This window comes from Carettochelys insculpta, chromosome 3 (genome assembly GCF_033958435.1).
Source record: "Carettochelys insculpta isolate YL-2023 chromosome 3, ASM3395843v1, whole genome shotgun sequence".
Lineage (NCBI taxonomy): Eukaryota > Metazoa > Chordata > Testudines > Carettochelyidae > Carettochelys > Carettochelys insculpta.
The window spans coordinates 99,649,126-99,668,334 of NC_134139.1; the positions used below are offsets into that span (position 1 = coordinate 99,649,126).

The 19,209-nt window shown below is 43.9% G+C and overlaps 1 protein-coding gene across 5 annotated transcripts in view; it reads right to left on the minus strand.

Moving 5' to 3' along the window:
• PHACTR2 (phosphatase and actin regulator 2) overlaps nucleotides 1-19,209 on the minus strand; it is a 229,561-nt gene that overhangs the window by 134,229 nt on the left and 76,123 nt on the right. For 4 of the 5 annotated variants that reach the window (XM_074990451.1, XM_074990448.1, XM_074990450.1 and 1 more), the window contains exon 1: nucleotides 8,525-8,757. The exons of the other annotated variant lie outside the window; for it this stretch is intronic. In XM_074990451.1, the coding sequence (XP_074846552.1) occupies nucleotides 8,525-8,567 (43 nt within the window). In that variant the 5' untranslated portion in view covers nucleotides 8,568-8,757. Of the gene's footprint in view, nucleotides 1-8,524; nucleotides 8,758-19,209 lie in introns of those variants that run through there. 5 annotated transcript variants of the gene reach the window in all.

Here is a 19,209-nt window from a genome sequence, read left to right on the forward strand (position 1 = left end):
TCAAAATTCTGAACCTAAAAAAGGGGAGGGGCTGGTGAAGGATAAGTACAAACATTCACATTTTTTTCCCTTTTCCCCAACCCACTTTAATTATTATTGCTATAAAATTACAGAAGAGATGCTCATTGGGATATGTAGTTTTAATCCTCTGTAGAAATGAAGACCACCCTTTTCACTGCATTCTGGAAAAAAAAAACACGCTGGTGGCATGTCTGCCTGGTCAAAACAAGGCATGAGCTTTTTGGTCAGCCATAGGAAGAGATGTCATTGCTGTGTCAACTAACAGGAAGCCCCTAACCCCAAGAGAGATTTAAAAAAAAAAAAAAAAAAAAAAGGCTGAGAAACAAGTTAGCTTTTGACCTATGATAATTCCTGCACTGAACGCCAAACTCAACAAATAGCCAGATCCTGTGGGCTGTAGCTTTTCAGCTCCAGGAATAAGGACTTTTGAGTGCTACCTTCCCAGTGTGATTACCATGCTTGAATTTGAGAAGTCTCCAGTCTCAGGATACTTATTGACTGGAACCAAGTAAATACAAGAACTATTTACAAGAGCTGCTCCCCATCATCACTCAGCAACTTTGCTCCCTTCTTGAAAGCCATTGATCTGTCACTGGGCAGAAAGCGGAAGTGATAGTTCTCTTTGCACTCATCAGTACAAAGCTAAGTCCTGGAACACCAGTCAGTGAATGGAAATGGAGTGCTGATTTTCCAGTCCTGTCAGGCCTGGGAAAGACCAGCGGGGAGGAAGGAAGAGGAAACAGGGCAGGATGTTCACAAACTCTTTTACAGTGTTTCATTAAAGAAGTTGCCTACTCGATCCACCATCCCCCTTGCCTTTCACAACTGCTCTGCTTACTTCCCTTACCATTTGTATTTATAGAAATCCTCAACGCACCTGGAGCAAGGGCTTGCAAGGAAAAAGATCTTTAGAAAAACTTTTCAAATGTGTCTGAGCAGCAAAGATGGAGAAGCCAACACCATGTGACCAGCAGCTACCTAAAGACACCCAGCAACTGTTCTGCTGACCACAGCAAGTGGTCGGCAGACCACAGTTTGACAGCCTCTGGGTTAGGGAAATGAATAAATTTAGGACCTGATCCTCCTGTCCTGTACACCAGTGTAAACTTGTACTAACACCAATGAAGGCAATATCTGTAAATCAATCAATAAGAGCAACAATAGGCACTTATGTGAGAAAAAGAATAAAAAAAAAGCTAACCACTGGGAAGAGAGACTAAAATTATAGGATAGACGATACATTTATGCAAAGAGAAAATAGTGAGTGGTTTAAGAAAATAAATAAATAAAAGGGTGCTCCACAATAAACATGTACATAAGTCCCATTAAGATCAATGTTAAGTGCTTCCCAGAGTCAGGGCCCTAGCAAGTTATATTATCCTTGCAGCAAGTTTGAGGTCCAAAATAGCTTAGTATCAGAGAGGTAGCTGTGTTAGTCTATAAGATGTCACAAGACTTTTTGTTGTTCTCAAAATAGCTTAGTCTCTCTCTCTCTCAGGCTGCCTCTACACTACAAACTTAGTTCAAGGTTAACTTCGAAGTGAGAGGCTACTTAGAAATAGCTTGCAGTGTCCACACACACTTTTCCTTACTTTGAAGAAAGGGAGGCTAACTTTGAAGTCACTATTCTATTCCCAGAAATGAAGTAGTGCCCTAATTCAAAGTAGTGCCCTAATTCAAAGTTTAACTTCCAAGTAGAGTGTGTGTAGACATTCTGCACTTGCTACTTCAAAGTAAGGGGGCCACCAAGGAGGAGGCTCCTCCTGGAGCAGGGAGACAGTCTGGCCAGCCCAGGCAGGGTTCTATGGTCCCTGCCGGCCGCCTTAAAGGAAGCAGCTCCCTGGCAACCCCAGGCATGAACCTGACACTGTGCCACGAGCAGGGGCAGCATGAGCTCACCTTTGGACTGCCCCTGCTCGATGCACCAGCCAGCCTCCGCACCCCCTGGCCACCACGGCAGCACGTCAGGACCCCCCTGACTCCCCGTGGCCACAGACAAAGGGTCCAAGGGTCACAGGGCCGGGCTCTGTGCAGGGAGGAGGAGGTCCTTTGGCAAACCGGCACCTGCCAGTGCAACCTGAGGCCTTTGACCAGCTGGCCAGCAGCCTCACTGCCCAAGGCCACCCCGACCACAGTGGCAGCAGTATCAGGATAAAAGTAAAGGAACTGAGGCATACGTACGCCAAAGCCCATGATGATGCCAGCAGGTCGGGGAACAGCCCGCACACTGCCCCCACTATAGGGAGCTGCACGGGCTCCTGGGACCGAGGGAGGCAGCCACCCCAGAGCACGTCGTCAACTCTGCTGGTCCCCCCACCTGCCCCTCACACAGCAGTGAGGAGGCAGGCCTCTCCGGCACCACCAGCCCCCCGCGCAGGGACAGGCCCACCAAGGACGATGACACAGGCTCCAGCAACGGGACCCTCATCACTGCCCTCCCCTCAGGGACACCCAACTAAGCATCCTCAAGCTGAGCCTCATCCGAGCCCTGGGAGGTCACAGCTGGTACGAAGGTGGCAAGCGGGCTGTCGCAAGGGCTGGGGCTGGGGCCCCCCAGGAACAGCCCTGAAGCCCACATGCCTGCAGATGGCGAATGGGGAGGGAATATGGCCCAACCCTCGTCAGGTGAGAACCTCTGGGCACCTGAGATCACATGGGGCTCATGCGCCATTGGGTGGCAGGGCAGCAGGGTGCGGGCCAGCAGGGTGGGGGCCCTGACCCCCGCCCCCCAGGGTTGGGACCCAGCACTCACAGGCCATCCCTCTGTTCCCTTCTGTCTCCACAGATTCATCATCAGGAAACCGCCACAGTCCACCAGAGTGGGCTGCAGCCTCAGGGGGCCAGGAGGCCACCCCATCTCCCCAACCTGCATCCCCACACGGCTATGGCTGAGCCTCCCAGAGACGACGCTGGAGGGATGAGGAGGCAGCCACCAACCAGGCAGTCATGTGGGAGATGACCAGGGTGCTCTGGGACTGGCTGGCAATGGAGCAGGACTTGTGGGTGTGGCTGGCCAGCAACCTGGACGCCATGGCCCAGTCCGTGGCTACTTGCCTCACCCAACCTCCTGCCCCTTCACCAGCCTGGCCCACAGGCCCCCTTCCCCCCACAGCTGCTGGCTAAGGCGGGTACACCTGACCCAGCCCCAGTGGCCCCACCCCGCTCACACCCTGCAGAGGCCGAGCTTGCAGCACTCCCACTCCAGCCCTACCTCCCCATGATCCCAGCCCCATCACAGCCCCGCAGGGAGCCTCAGACCTGGGGCAGTAGGGGCAGCCGAGGCCAATGCAGCTCCCAGCCCCCCATGCCCCTGGGTGACTGACCCTTCTCCCATCCCAGCCCACCTCTCAGCTCAGTCTCCCCACATAGCCTCCCCACCTCCCACCTGTGGACTGTTCCCCCCGTGCACTGTAAATAGCGTAACACGTTGCTCTGTTTTGTTGTCCAATTATGTTTATTGCCCACAGGAAAGTTGATTGTTCCCACCCTAACCCCGTGTCCCTGTTGCGTGGTGGTAGAGTGATGAGGGGTGGAGCAGGAGGGGTGCATTCAGTGGGGGAGTGTGAGGGCCTGTGGTGCTAAGTGTGGCTGGGAGGGTCAGGGCACGCCCTGGGTAAAGGCCTGGCACAAAGCCTCCCGGACTCTGAACCCATCCCTTGGCACAGGGCAGCAGGCTGCTGCTCAGAGCCAGTCCCCAGATCCACAAGCCCAGCCCTGGATAAAGGGCTCTCACCGGCCCTCCACAAGACTGTGGAAGGCACAGCAGGCAGCAATGACCGCGGGGACGTCTGGAAGGCTGACATCCAGCCTGGTGAGGAGGCTACGAAACCTCCCCTTCAGCCTCCCAAACACCCACTCTACTGTGCCCCTGGCATGGTTGAGGCCACTGTTAAAGGCATCCTGGGCCAGTATGGTACATCCAGTACAGGGCCACATGCGCCACAGGTGCAGTGGGTACACAGCTTCAGCCACAATGCAGGAGGGCACCTTGATGTGCCTGAGTGGGAGCACTCGTGAATCTGGCGTCCCAGCCACGAATTCCGGAACACCTGGTTTTCCTGGGCCCTCCCCAGCCACACCACGCACCCATCCAGGAAACGGCCCCTCACATCCACCAGGGCCTGGAGTAACACCAAGTGGTACCCCTTCCTGTCAACAGAGGTGCCCCCGCTGGGGTCCAGAGCCTGGATCGCCGTGTGTGTCCTGTCCAGGGATCCAAAACAATTGGGGAAACCCAGGTCTGCGAACTCAGCAAGAGCAACGTCCAGGTCCCCCATGGTCAACCTGTGTCACAGGAGCACAGTGTTCATGGCTTGGACGACCTGGAGGGGTAAGTGGGGGAAGGAAGACAGGTCCAAACACCTGCCAGCCTGGGGCCCCCTTCCCTCTGCCCTCTGCCTGCCAGGAGCCTCCTTCCCCCTGCCCAGTAGCCCCCTCCCCAGGTTGGGTCCACGGTGGGGGCCAGGCTTACCTCTGTCAAGCACTGCTTGATGGTGGCCTTGCTGACACTGAATCGGCAGCTGATGGTGACTGTCAGGGGGTGGCCACCCTCCACAGTGCGATGGTCACCCTCTTCTGCACCAGGAGCGCTGGCCACATCCAGGTGTCCTGGTGCTGGAGGGCTGGTGTGACACAGTGGCAGAGGTCCTCAAATATCTGGTGCATCATCCTAAAGTTCCTCAGCCACTGCTCATCGTTCCAGTCCTGTAGAACCAGCCGGTCCCACCACTCAGTGCTGGTGGCACAGGTGCACTGGCCCTGGATTGGGGGGGCCCAAGGGAGGGGCGGCAGGGCCTTGGCCAGGCTGCGGATGACATGGCCATGCCACTGAAACAGCAGGGCAACCAGCATGGCCAGCAGGCTGACCAGGGTGGAGAGGGCATCGTCCTTGGGGACAGAGTGAGCTAGCATGGTCTCCGGCTCTTCTCCCCAGCACGTGCTCTACTGCTGTGTGCAGCCTGGCAGCCTTGAGCACATGCAGGATGAGGGTGTTGGGAGTAGCCCTTTAAGTGGTCGTCAGGCTGCGAGCCCGGAAGGGCTTGTTGACCATGCAACCCACTGCCTGCATTATTTCCTGGCCCCTTACTTCGAAGTAGGAGCTAATTGTGTGTAGACACTTCACTTTGAAGTAGGTGGGAGCCTACTTCAAAATAAGGCTGGGAGCTTTTTGTGTGTAGACACTCTACTTCGAAGTCGCTCACTTCGAAGTCATACAACTATAAGCTTCGAAGTTACTTTGCAGTGTAGACGCAGCCTTAATGTCTAGATCATGTAAGGTGCTAAGAAGCACCATTGTGTAAGATGAAAGAGGTTGGGAGATAAGGCTATGAATGAGAGACAGAGATAGAAGTGCAAATTTTGTACACAGAGAGGAAGGCGAAATCTGTTTTGGGATGTAAATATAATTTGCAGAATTGATACTAGATCTGGTTTGAGGTTCCGGCCCTGATCTTGCATAACACTCATGGGAAATACTCAGAAGCTATTCAGGACCTCCTCCTTTAGGTCGTCACATTTTCACACACACACACGCACCCCCCCTCCCCCAAGCAAACTTATTTTTCAGGGTCTTCCCCCTACCTAGTTTAAAAGAAAATTGTTATTGAAAATCATCAGAAATATAGGACATTACAAATATCAGAGATGTGGCCAAGTTAGTCTGTATCTTCAAAAACAACAAGAAGTCCTGTGGCACCAAAGACCCGTGTTGTCTTTGCCCACTAAAGCTTATGCTCCAAAATACCTGTTGGTCTATAAGGTGCCACAGAACGACTTCTTGTTTTTGATTACATTACAATGGACACTTCCCATTTTCAGAGCAAGAACCTCCTAAAGCTGCATTTGTCCTCTGTACTGAACAAATTTCTGTTTCATGATCAAATCTAAAGTTGCGATCCTGAAACATGATCCTGTAGCACAGTCCCCTATTGACCAGAAGATGCCATGTTGCACATGGGCACAACAGTCCATACTAGGAAATCATATTGCACAATCAGGACCTAAAAGTTAGCTTGGATGGGAGAGAGGAAATCCAGGCTAGTGCATACTTTTTCACAGCTGCTTTTCTTGAGTAGCTAAGGATCTGAATGCCCTATGGATACCTTAGCACTAGGATAGATATGCATCTCCTATGTACAAACAATAAAGCTTTCCTTTAATGCTCTAATCTCTTGCAACTGTCAATGGCTTATACAGCTTGTAGGGGGCTGGCACACCAAACTGAATGACTTTTGGACTATCTGTCTATTTATGAGGGCACTATTTGGACTTCTGGAGTACCTGCCTATTCATGAGGGCACAATCCAACTCCACTGGAGTCAAATGGAAGTCTTTTCATTGACTTCAAATGGAGCAGGATTTGTTCGCAAAACTTTATGATGTTTTAAGCTTTCAAATCAGATCTGTAAAACAGACCAAAGAAACGGAATCCATAGGTCCCACCCACCCACATGCCTCCAGTTTCTTGCTGATAATATTCTTCCCAGACATTTTCAGAATCTTACTGTAGTTTTGTTGAACTCTCTGAAAGCTACATGATTTTTTTACTATTAACGTACTCAGACAAAACCACCTCAACTCCAGAATCGTAAGGATAGCATGTTTGTCAATTAAAATGTTCATAATTATAATAACACATCTGCAGCATCACAAAATAGATGTTTTATAGCTGGTTTTATTCTATTGCTCCTGAGTGAAAGTGCTGTCTTCAATGAAAAGATGATTCTGAGATTTGTTTTAAATTAGTTATAAATCAGTACAATTATTTTAACAGTATGCATTGAGGCAAATTTAGACACAACTAACATGTTTCAAATTACATAAGCCCTGTCCCCCAAACCCACTCTCAAAACACATTTACACATAACATTTGAACATGTTTTTGTAGCGGAAGTTAAACAAAAACTTTATCTAACTCACATTTCCTTAAACTTATTTCCTAACAACAGCCACCTTCATGAAATTCTAATGTTTTTGCTGTTGGGTGAGATCTTTAAAAATATAGCCAAATTTCTCTAACATGTCATCAGAGAGGCTGAAGTGGATCTGGAGACGGGATAATCAATATTTTCTTACACAGATAATTTTACTAGACTCAGACATGTTGGGAAATTAAAACTGTACCACCTGCAGAAATATACTTTTCCAGAAAATCTCCATGTTTTCATAAAACCCATTCTCTACTACCTCATAGCACATGAATAAGCTGACAGTAAAAAAAGGGAAATGAGTTTGATGTATATTCTCTTGTTTTGCAAAAGTTTCCTATACCTGTAGCACTAAGAACCCTAAGAAACAACTGTGAAGTAAAAAGAGTGGTCAGCTTCATGAGTTTGTTTGACTGCCTGTTTTAAACGATGGCAAGAGAAAGGGGTGCTAAAGAAAAAGCTCTGAGCACATAAGCTTTTACTAGAAATTTCAAACCTTGCTGGTATTAATTTCGATTACACATTCCCTTCTCTTTTTATGATTGTGGGGGTTAGCTGATCTTTTGTTCATATCTAAAGCATACCAGGTTTTATCAACGTGCTTCTGCCTCAAAATATGAAAAATATAATATTAAATCTTGGGAAAGCTGATTTGCAGAAACTCAAAACTGCTTTTTTTAAAAATTCTGCTAATGCTGTTTCTTTTAAATAGTAATCTTACACATAAAATGTAAGAGAGCCAGAAGCAAACAGATGGATGAGTGCTATCCATACTGCTGGTGTAAGTGCCAGAGGACCCTACCTCCTTTCCTTCTTTTTTTTAATTAAAAAAAATAAAACATTGCAGAGGGGAAAGAGGAGAGTTAAGAAACAGCGCACCCCAACTCATGCTCTCTTTGGTTACATGTCAGTTATGTCTTCCTGATGGCTTTTTAAAAAATACAAATGAATGAGCCAAGAGAATATATATTTGTACAGAATTAAAAACGTAGGATATGGTTAGACTGTCTTTGTATTCGGTGGAAGGAGAGTGAAACAAAACAAGGAAGGAAATGCATGAAACCAACCAAAGCTGACTACATTGAGAATAGGAGTTAAGAAGTGCTTGCAGACAGCAAAACTGTATTGCATTGTTCTCGTCTATTGTTTTACCAAGCAGAGCTACAAAAACACTCTTTTCTCGCAGCGGAGTCCAACAGTTGCCAGGTTTTAAAAAAAGAGAGTAAGGAATTTGTGATTCCCTGACATAGACAGACATTACGAGCAAGTTATTTTGTACTTTAGAAGGGCTAGTGCCACATCCAACCAAAGCCAGATTTATAAAAGGGTATTCAAATCATACCCAAACCAAGTCATCCTTTTGGAAAAAGAGTTTACTGTGTCTTTAACACAAACTCTGCACCACCCCCGAAAACCCCCTACTTTTCCCCCAAAAAAGATTTGTCGCAGCTCTGCTTTTCCGTCCATCTAAGGAAATTACTGGGTCAGCCACACGGGCCGTTTACTAAACTCCCGGCAACGTAACTTTTCCTTCCACGGAAAAAAGAAACCCAAAGCACAGCTTTGCAGCTACTCACCGCTGCCTTGTTGAGACAGAGAGGAGACTGAGGTCTGGCCCATTCCTTAGCGCTAAGAGAGGCCGGGGTCCCGCAATCATGCAGCTCTCTTGGTCCTGCGGTCATGCATTCTTTGCCACATGCATTGCCAAGGGCTCATTTCACCTTCTCCCGCGGCTGGCTGCTTTGCTATCAGACGGCTGCAACTTCTGCTGCCGCCGCCCCGGCTGGTTCGCTTGTAAGTCCACCTCCTCCGGCTGCAGCCCCGCTCACCACTGTTCCTGTTACGGGATGCCTGTCATTCCTCTATGCAGATTACGGGAGGTCAAAGGTCGTGGGGAGGGAGTCCCCTGCTGGTACAGCCGCACAGAGACCATCCTACCAGAGCAAGGGTTTGTAGTACTCTCCTCTAGTACAAAGGGGTCAATGTTACATGCTCTTACTGGGCTTGAATGAGAACCAATTCTAATACTAAGACAGGGCACTTAAATGCAACACGATCTGCTTTTCTGCAGTGGTCTTATCCCTCTTTATCTCCCACACCTCAAAGGACTGAGTTCTCTCTGTTCTGGTGTTGCTAGTTATAGGATGACATCGCAATCACAACACAGGTACATGTGTGTATACACAGGTACAGTTCTCCTCAGGGCTTCCTGCACTTTAGAGATGGGTAGGGCCTGGGGAAGAGTTTTACAGTATTTATTTTCTGAATCTTAATTAAAGACCCTTTCAGAAAAGACCAGTTTAAGCAGTAAAACCTGCTGATGACCCAAGAAGACCAAATCCACTTATATCAAATCTATTACTAACCATTTCCCCACACTCCAAAAGACACCTATATTTTAATTGTTAAGGACATCAAAGATAAATAGACAATAGTATAATTGACCCTGACCCTGACCCTGACCCTGAAAGATGCTTCATGCTGATGGCCTCCAGAATCTGCATAGAACCTTGCTGATTTGCACAGCGCCCTATGCTGGTAGGGTTTATGCTGCAGGATTATTGAGAATCACTAATTTCACCATAGCTGGACATATTTGGCTGTTTCCATTATTTCCCACCCACATATAGTTCTCAGAAAATAGGCTTTGTACATGTCAGATTCTGCATTTGCAATGTGGCTATGGGGAAGTGTTTTGGCAAAATTTGAAGTGATTAGGACAAAGATGCACGCATGAATTAAAGAGACTAAAGGTGAAGTAATCAATGGATTGGAAGTTGGAGGTTGCCTGTGACTAGTGATCATGTGTTGATTACTTTTATGTGGGCAAACAAAGGAACATTCCAAATAGCGCTTGCCCTCTCTTGCTGTGCGTATGCACACACAAGAGGTGGGGTGGGGGTTAATTTCTGATGCTGAGGAAAATCAGGAACAAAATTGGTAAGTAAGTAAGGACAGCAGTCATGCAGAACAATCATGCAGAATGGGGACAAGTCAGAGAAAATGTGTTTTAATACAACCAAAAGCAAAGTTATATTCCAGGAAGGAAGAATGCAGAGTAGAACAATTTGGCGAGCGATCCCAGTGCGATACTCTGGCAAAAATGGCTAATGCAGTCATTGAATGTATAAACAGGGGGCTAGTGAGTAAGGGTATGGATGTGATTTCACCTCTGAATACAGCACTGGTGAGACTGATACTGAAATGCCACATACAGCTCTGAGGTCCATGTTTGTTTGTTTGTTTTTTAAAAAAAATGATGAAATAATTAAAGAAGGTGTAGAAAAGAGCCACAAAATTATTTGAGCAATGGAGGAAATGCCTTACAGCAAGAGACTTAAAGAGTTCAAAATATTTAAAATATCAAAAATAAATATTTTAATAGCAAGTCTAAGCAGTCACTTGATTGTAGTGTAAAAGTGCCTTCAGAGGGAGAAATACCACATAATGAAAAGTTTGATAATGAATTCAGTAAAGAAAAGTGGAACAGGAGCCAATGGTTGGAAGCTGAAGCTACGCAAATTCAAATTAGAAATTAAGCACAAATTTTTAACAGATAGTCGCGCTGACCACTGAAATAAACTGCTAAAGAAAGTGGTGGATTCTTTGTCTCTTGATGTCTTCAGATCAAGACTGGATGCATTTCTGGAAGATATGCTTTGGCCAAATACAAGTTATTGCACTCGGTAGCGAGGTAACTGTGACAGGATGACAGAATAGATGATCTTTTGGTCTTAAACTCTAATCTGTTTTGGCTACATCACCTCTTAGAAATAATAGATGTAATTCATTGATTTAAAAGTCTTAACACTTCCTTTTCACATCACTATCAAAATCTGATTTTAACTTCAACTTTGTTTCCTAACTTGACAAGATCTAGCACACAGGACAGTTTTTGAGAATTAAGGTTTATTCTGGGAGTTACTTATCTCAACAATGGGAACATATGATTACTTTGCCTATCACTGGTTAACCTGCCTTATCAAAAGCCTTTATGGCCCTTACGTTATGTAAAGATGCAGCATACTTTGCAGAATGTGCCAACAGTCTGCAAGAATTTCTATGAGAGTGACAAACTTCACGAAGACGGCTGCTGAGACATTGCACAGTTGGGTAAGCCTCTGAAGCAAGTCTATTAGATGACTATTGGGGCAGCAGTTTTTTTCCTATTACAGATTTAAAAAAAAAAGTCACAGTCATAAAATAAACCTTATTTTTCTAGTTTAACAGGACTTCTTGGTAAGTGTAACACTACTAACATGTTTAGCGGCATGTTTCAGAGTTGGTCAGACTGGACCTAGACCTATCCCATTCCCCAGTGACTGCTCTGAAAATTAGTTTAGGGAAAAACAAATATTTCTAACAAATGCTCAACAGCATATTCAGACATGTTATATTAAAAAAAAACCACAAGACTTCAAAAGTAATTTCCAAAAATTTACACCCCCCACAAAATAAAAATTTAAGGTAACTGATTTATAGTCATTTTCGCTTTTACTATCTTGTCTATCACAAACAAATACTGATCTCTGAAATCTGTGCTGCTAAGTACTTCCACCACAGCTTCGTCCTTTGGAGTTAGTAGGTAGCGGTCTATGAACTGACCATGACAAAAAATATCACAGACCACTTTTATCAGTGCTGATTGAGGAATTCAGTTAGAATAGATAAAACAGTATTCTCCATAGAACCGCTCTTCTGCTTCCTTGTAGAATATTTTTCATTTTTTTCTGCTTAGCTTGCAACTTCCAGCAATAGATTTAAAGAAACAGTACATATAGCTTTTACAACTCCAATAGCCTCACAATCTTTGACTTCTGTCACCAAATTAGAAGAACAGTCTTTCACTCTTAGCTCCTTCCCTTAAGCTCCCAACCCATTAACTCTATGGCAAGACCTCCCATTATAAGTTATTATGGGAGGATTGATCCTTGGAACATTCAATGGTAAATGCATGGGCCTCTATCATCTGAACTAGAGGAGTAACTAATTTAACTAGGAGCAATAGTATGTTCTTAGTCTCTTCTTTGGGTCAACATTTGCAAACTACTTACACACAGAGATCACTCCAAACTCATACTGACTTTCCCAGTTGAGAAGCTACACAAAATAAATGCATTCCATGTACACATTCCATGCCCTTCATCTACATATTTATAAGGGTTTCTGAGTTTAACATAGAATTTCCTGATGTTTATTGGCATTTAATTTTTATAACATTGCATTATGTTGAGGCTTGAAAAATTTTGTAAGTGAAAAACAATATCCCAAAATATTAATTCCCCTCCTTTTCCTTTTGCTAACAGCCACGGACATGCTGAGAAACGTAGTTCCTTTCCTGCTGAAGGGCCAGCTCTCTAGGCAGGGAGCTGGCCAAGGAAGTGCAGCACCCAGGGTCCCTTGGGTCCCCCATCATACACTGCAGGCTTCTCCTGCACACCGCAGCAGGGAAGAAGGGAGAGAAATTGGGTATGGGGGGAGCTGTTTGCACTCTTCATACACACATCCATATGAGCCTGGTAAATGTAAGTCATTTTATATTGAGTAGAATTTTTATACAAATTAGTTAAGAGAGGCCTATAGAAGAACACTGGGAGCCCTACCTGGAAAAAGGATGAATTGCCTGTATATATTATTCAATAAGACTAGCTCATAGTGGTTGCTTCTGGTGTTGGAAATATGACTCTCTTTAAATACAGATATGAGGCAGATAGGAATCTGACTTCAGGTTAAAACTTTCAGCCAGGACAATTAATATACAAAAGAATTGTGCAGTAGTCCCTCGAGTTAGGCAAGGGTTGCATTCCCATGTAACTCAAATTTCACATAAGTCAGGTGGGCGGTTTTTTCCCTGGGTGGAATGCACATTCTGCAGCAGAGGAAGCAACAGGAGCACCTGGAGCTCCTTTTACAAAGTAAGTTCTGGGGTTGGGGGGCAGCAGGGGAGGGTTAAGCCTGGTGGTGGGTTGGGGCTCCAAGGGGGATGGTGGGGGTGGTGAGCTGGGGCTGTGTGGGGGGCTGAGCCAGAGCCAGGTGTGCAGGGGTGGTGAGCCAGAGCTGGACACAAGGGGAGGCGGAGACAGGAATGGGGGGACACAGCTGGAGCCAGGCGCAGTGCGGTAGAGCTGGGCACAGAGGGTGGGGAGCTGGAGACAGGGGGTTTGAACCAGGGTCTTGTGGGGTGGGGGTGGTTGAGCTGGAGCCACTTGGAGTGGGGGTTGAACCAGGGCAGGGAGGAGCAGGATTTTAAGTTGCACTTAACTCATGCTAATGCAAGTTAAGCGCAACTCAAAATTGCCCATTTCGAGGGATTACTGTATTTGGGCAGTACAAAAACAAGATACACCTTGCAGGAGAGCTGCTTATTGAAAATAAAATGTATATTTGCTGGCAGACAGGTAATACTAGTCTACACTAGGCTCTCCCGCAGAAAATTTTCCCCTGCTGATTGGAAAGTTAAGAAGTGGAAGTGCGGAAGGGATATCTCCTGCAGACACAGTGCATATATACAGCAACCAAAGAACTGTTTAAGTTGGATGGAAAAAATAAAATGCAAACTAATTGCTCAAAGCAACAAAGAATCCTGACTGGACTGAGAGGGTGGACATACAAAGGATATTTCAGGAGTTTGTGCTAACCTTCTGAGGGGCCATCTAAGTAAAACGGTTTGTAGAGTCTGCCTGATATAATAAAAAAACAGAATAACACCTTTCATATCAAAAGCATCATATACTAGACTTGGGATATGATCATTATATTGGAAGACGTCTACTCAAAGAAACAGAGAGCTCAATACTAGGGTGCAATAGGGATCACATTTCCCCATCTAAAGAGCTTACCAGAGAGCTTTCCGAGGATTGGCTAGCATGCTCCAAACATATTTCCTGAATTCAGGGAAGAGGGTGGAACAGGAGAGGATGGTGGTGTGGGTGGGAGGGGACAAACCCCATAGTTTGGAACTGAACTACTATGAATTTTTTTGTTGACTCCCCAAGCAGAAATACATTGTTAGTGCAGCTTTAGCAGTACTTGGCTGAAAAATCCAAATCTATTTAGAAAAAGCTGTTTCAGTTGCAGAAAGAACATCTCAAGTAATACCAATAACACTTAGGATTTAGAGAGCTGAGAGGGACACCACCTTCCCTCAAACTTGCAATCTAGTCAGCTTCAAGCAACCAGTAAATAAACTCAGGTATTATGTCTTAGTCCCCATGGCAGGTTTTGTGGCTTTACATTCATATTTTCCTGATTTATTCTTTTTCCCACTTCTCAGTGGCTGTAAATCCACACAAACAAAAAAGAACATTGACTAACTAAAGGAGTACACATGAAACTGACTATACTTAAAGTGATGTCAAAAGCACAAAGTAGCCAACCTGATTAAAAAACTGGTTATTTTTCCCCTCTCAAAATCTGTTTCACTTATAGTAATCTTAGATATTTCGTGTGATACTGGGAGAAGAGAACATTTCAGGTAGAAGTGTGGTTTTTAATTCTTTGACTGAACAACGTAAAATCATTGTACAAAAATTAACTAGTTATTCTCCTCAACATTCCTGCAGAATGGATAGATATAATCATAATTTTCCAACTAGAAAAAACTGAGATATGAGAAAGCTCTGAATAGCAGAGCTAGCTTAGAAGTCAAGAGGTATTTACTCCCATTTCAATGCTCATTCTTCATAAGAACATACCTAAATTGTACATTTTGGCTGTGTCTACACTACAAAAATAACCTTGAAGTTGCTTACTTTGAAGTTGAGTATCTACACACACCCTGCTTTGAAGTTTAACTTTGAAGTAGGACATGACTCCATTCCCAGGAATGAAGTAAGGACTTTGAAGTTGGGCTCCCTACTTTGACATTAACTTTGAAGTAAGGGAAAATGTGTGTAGATTTTTTGCTGGCTACTTCAAAGTAGTGCCTAACTCTGAAGTTAGCTTTGAACTTAGTTCGTAGTGTAGACACAGCCTTAGAGAGCTGGGACAGCTATTTATAGCAATTTGACAAACTGAGCCCCTCCTTCTGCATCTGAATTATCTACAAAGAATTAGATCTTTGCAGTTAGGTTTGCTATTCAAACTTATTCACTGAACAATTTGTAAACAAATTTTAGCCAACTGGCAGTAATTAAATAATCCACCTCAGCAATCGTATCAAGCATTTATTATCTACACTGTACGACAGGCCCTCTAAACTACCTGGTATGAGGTTCTGTCATCTCTAACTGGCTTCTGAATCCATTACGAGCAGTCGGCCATTTGAACAAGATTTATACAATAGTGTGCATGCATGTATGTATTTGTAACATTTTCCTTTTTATATACGAGGGCCTGCTAAAATCACTCTTAGTTACACTGAGCAGTTCCTTGTTTCACAGGTGGGTCTAGTGATTCCTTTACATGACGTTGCTTGCACAGATTTTAGGAAAAGAAATGGAAAAAAAAAAAAAACAACCCCACAAAATGTTTTAAAATATCATAGAAGCAAAACAATTTTTATGCGAATGAACTTTTCTCAACAGTTTTAGCAGTATTCACACAGCTCTGCATGTAATACAATATTTACTATTGAAAGTCAGAGAACACAATGCTTCCTAACATCAAAATCTTTTCATTGTAATACATTAATTTTTTAATTAGTTAATTGCCTTCATAAATTGCTGCAGTCCCTCACTAAAATCTTCCTGAGATTTTTTTAATTATTGAAAGCAGAGAAGAGAAACACTGCAATCAACATACTCACAAGGGAAAAATGAACAAGAATTCATAAAGAATGATACACAGTTAAAATGAACTGGGGGTGATTTAATAGCAGCCTTCAACTTCCTGAAAGGGGGGCAGGGCTCTAAAAGGGATGGAGAGCAACTGTTCCCAGTGGTAACAGACAGCAGAACAAGGGGTAATGGTCTGAAGTTACAGAAGGAGAGGAGTAGATTGGATATTAGGAAAAAACTACTTCACCAGGAGAGTGGTGAAGCATTGGAATGCACTGCGTAGGGAGGTGGTGGAATCTCCATCCCTAGAAGTTTTAAAGTCCCGGCTTGACATAGTCATGGCTGGGATGACTTAGTCGGGGTTGATCCTGCTTGGACAGGGGGCTGGACTTGATGACCTCTTGAGATCCCTTCCAGCTCTATGATTCTATGAAGTGACTCCCCACCCCCATGCACACACTTTTTTGACCTTATCTGTTGCCTAATAAAGTCATTTTTTTTATAACTTTATATTTGACTTATGCTTTCTGTCATTTTGTTTTGCATGGCAGTTCCTAATGATTGTTTGCTCTGCCTTGTGACTATTTGGAGTAAATTGTTCCTCTCTCTTGCTTAGTCATGCTTGAGCCAACACTTGAGTCCTTAGCTACTGGCATCCTTGCAAACTCTTGTCTTCAACAATTATTTTGGATATCAGAACTACTATTTTAAGAGCCAATGATGTGTTCCTCACTAAACAAAACACACAAGAAAATACAGGTTAAACCTCTCTTTTCTGGCACCCTTGGGACCCGATCAGTGCCGGAAGAGAGAATTTGCTGGATGACAGGCGGTCAATATTTTCTAGCACATTGCTAATACTTCCACAGCTTATTCGAAGTCATTAAGGGGTAAATTACATTGCTGATACTTCCGCTGCTGAGAAGTCATTTAGGGGTAAATTACAGCTAAATAACAGCACATCAAACTGAGACACAGCACTGGTGGCTGCAAACAAACTTTATGGGACCACAGGGAACCTGGCTACACCAAGTGGTCATCTGATACACTAAAATCATGCCAGATTACAGAGTCTTCCAGATGAGAGAGTTCTCGATTAGAGAGTTTCAACCTGAACAGTGGAAATATTCCAGTTTTGGGCACATTTCTTAAATCCATGAGATGTTCTACACGGTGAGCTGAAACAAGTTTTTAAAAAGCTCATATTGCAAAACGACATACTAAAAGGAAATTTAAACCATTTTTTTTTCCTTTTGGGAACTCTTTAGTCCAATAGTAACAGAGAGAAAGCCGTGCTAGTCTATATACTATCAAAACAAAAATCAGTCAAGTAGCACTTTAAAGACTAACAAAATAATTTATTTGGTGAGCTTTCGTGGTACAGGCCCACTTCTTCAGACCATAGCCATACCAGAACAGACTCAATAGTTAAGGTAAAGAGAACCATGTTTTTTGAAGAAGTGGGCCTGTCCCACGAAAGCTCACCAAATAAATTATTTTGTTAGTCTTTAAAGTGCTACTTGACTGCTTTTTTGTTTCTTTAGTCCAAGGATTGGATCATCTTTTCCCATTAGAAAGTGCTTAGCATATCCTGGGCTCTACTAAAAATAAACAACATACAATGGTTGTATGTGTACATACATAGAAATATTGGATCTGAGTCAAGGTCTATCTGGTCCTGTGCTTCTTAAACTTTTTGAGACCATGGAACAACATACAACAATATTTTTTATGCAGAACATCTATAAAAATTTTTTTAAAAAAATTGTTGTCAGAGCAAAAAAAAAAAAGCCAAACAACAACATATATAGCAAAACCAAAATGAAGTAATTTAATCAGGTATCATAGCAACAAAGAAGTGACATTGTATCTGGTTTAATAATAGAAAATATATACTTTGAAGTATTTTTTTTCAAATGCTTGTGGCATACCTGCGAATTGTTCGTGGAACACCAGTGTTCCACAGATCACAGTTTAAGGAACACTGATGTAGTCTATTATGTTGTTGCTGATAATATGCAGAAATAAATGCTTTGGTGCAAGAACCCCACAGTAAGCAGATGTGGGACAATATGCCCTGATATCAGATCTTACTATGGTCTTTAATAGCAATTGTCTTAAACTCTGCAGGATGAAGTTTTATGGCCCTTCCAAAATACTACTATTTTTAATCTTAAGAACTTTGGATACAATTGTTATCCATATGTAGTACCCAGAGGCACTATGACCTCATACTAGGGTGAGTGAAGTCTCTGCTGTACAGCCTGGAGTGAGAGCCACTTACCCTTTAGCTCATGTGGTAGCGCACAGAGCTTTCGCCCCTATGACCACAGGTTCAATCCCTGATGCTGGCAACCAGGGTCTGTCAGCATTACACATGTATAGCTCCAATCCAATCGTGAATCTTGCTGAGCTCTTGGCTTCAACCATTACAGGTGGCAATGAGTTCCACAGTCTAACTATACGTTGTTTGAATAAGTATTTCCCTTCCACAAGCCAATGTGTCATGTCTGAATGGTATGTAGAGGACTCAGAGGAAAACAGTAACTAAGCTGCCTGAAAATATTCCCAGCCCAATACATACCTATCACAGAACCTTATTCCTCTGAAGCCTCACATTTATACTGAAAGACAACGAGAACTGCAATTAAAAAACATTAACTGAGTTCTGCACATCTTAATTCAAGCCATTTGGGCAGCAAGAAAGTGATGGTAAAGAAACAGCATGCTATACTGCAGAATTCTTCAAGAGCTATGTCTCTGCCAGGCTTTCAAAAACTTTAACCATTCTAAGTTCATGTTAGTACTTTAAGTTAATATAAGGGACCAGGATCGTCAGCTGATATAGCTGGCATATTCCCACTGAAGTATTAATGCATGTGTGCACAGCCTTATGTTCATATTAAGGGACAATGTCCCATCATCTCTCTTTGCAACTAGCAAGCCCAAGCACTTTGTTTGCTCTCTCCTCCTTTCTCAGACCTGTCATGCATCCTCTTCACAGTCACCACAGCAAGCCCTATGGTAAGTGGGTACCACCTATCTATTATTTCTGAACCTGCTCCTTTCTATTATGTTTCAAACATCTCTGTCTTTTTCCCATCTTCCTGCTTGCATCAGATAGCGTCTCTCTATCTGCACTGGCTATGATCAGATGCAGCTCACAACAGGTTACCTCAGAACACTCATTTTCCTGTCTCCCTAGCTGCAGATCTATCACTTTAAATATCTGCCATATACATTCCCTCTGCACTAGCCCTATTCACTGTGGATACTTTATAGTGTGTGTTGTTTATGGCAAGAACTCTCCCTACTAGCTGTAACCTTATCTCCATGGCCTGAAGGTTCTTAATGACCCATTGACTTTGGTCAGAAAAGCCAAAATAAACCCAACTTTAGGTGCTTTTGCCAAATACTAAAAGTCAGAAATTAGAAACATTACATTCTCATTAGTAACTTCTCGGCCAGGGTATGCATCTTGTGTAGTTTAAGTATACCCAGGGCGTTTTTTGTGCCAGTAAGACTACTGGCACCGCAGCAGTCGC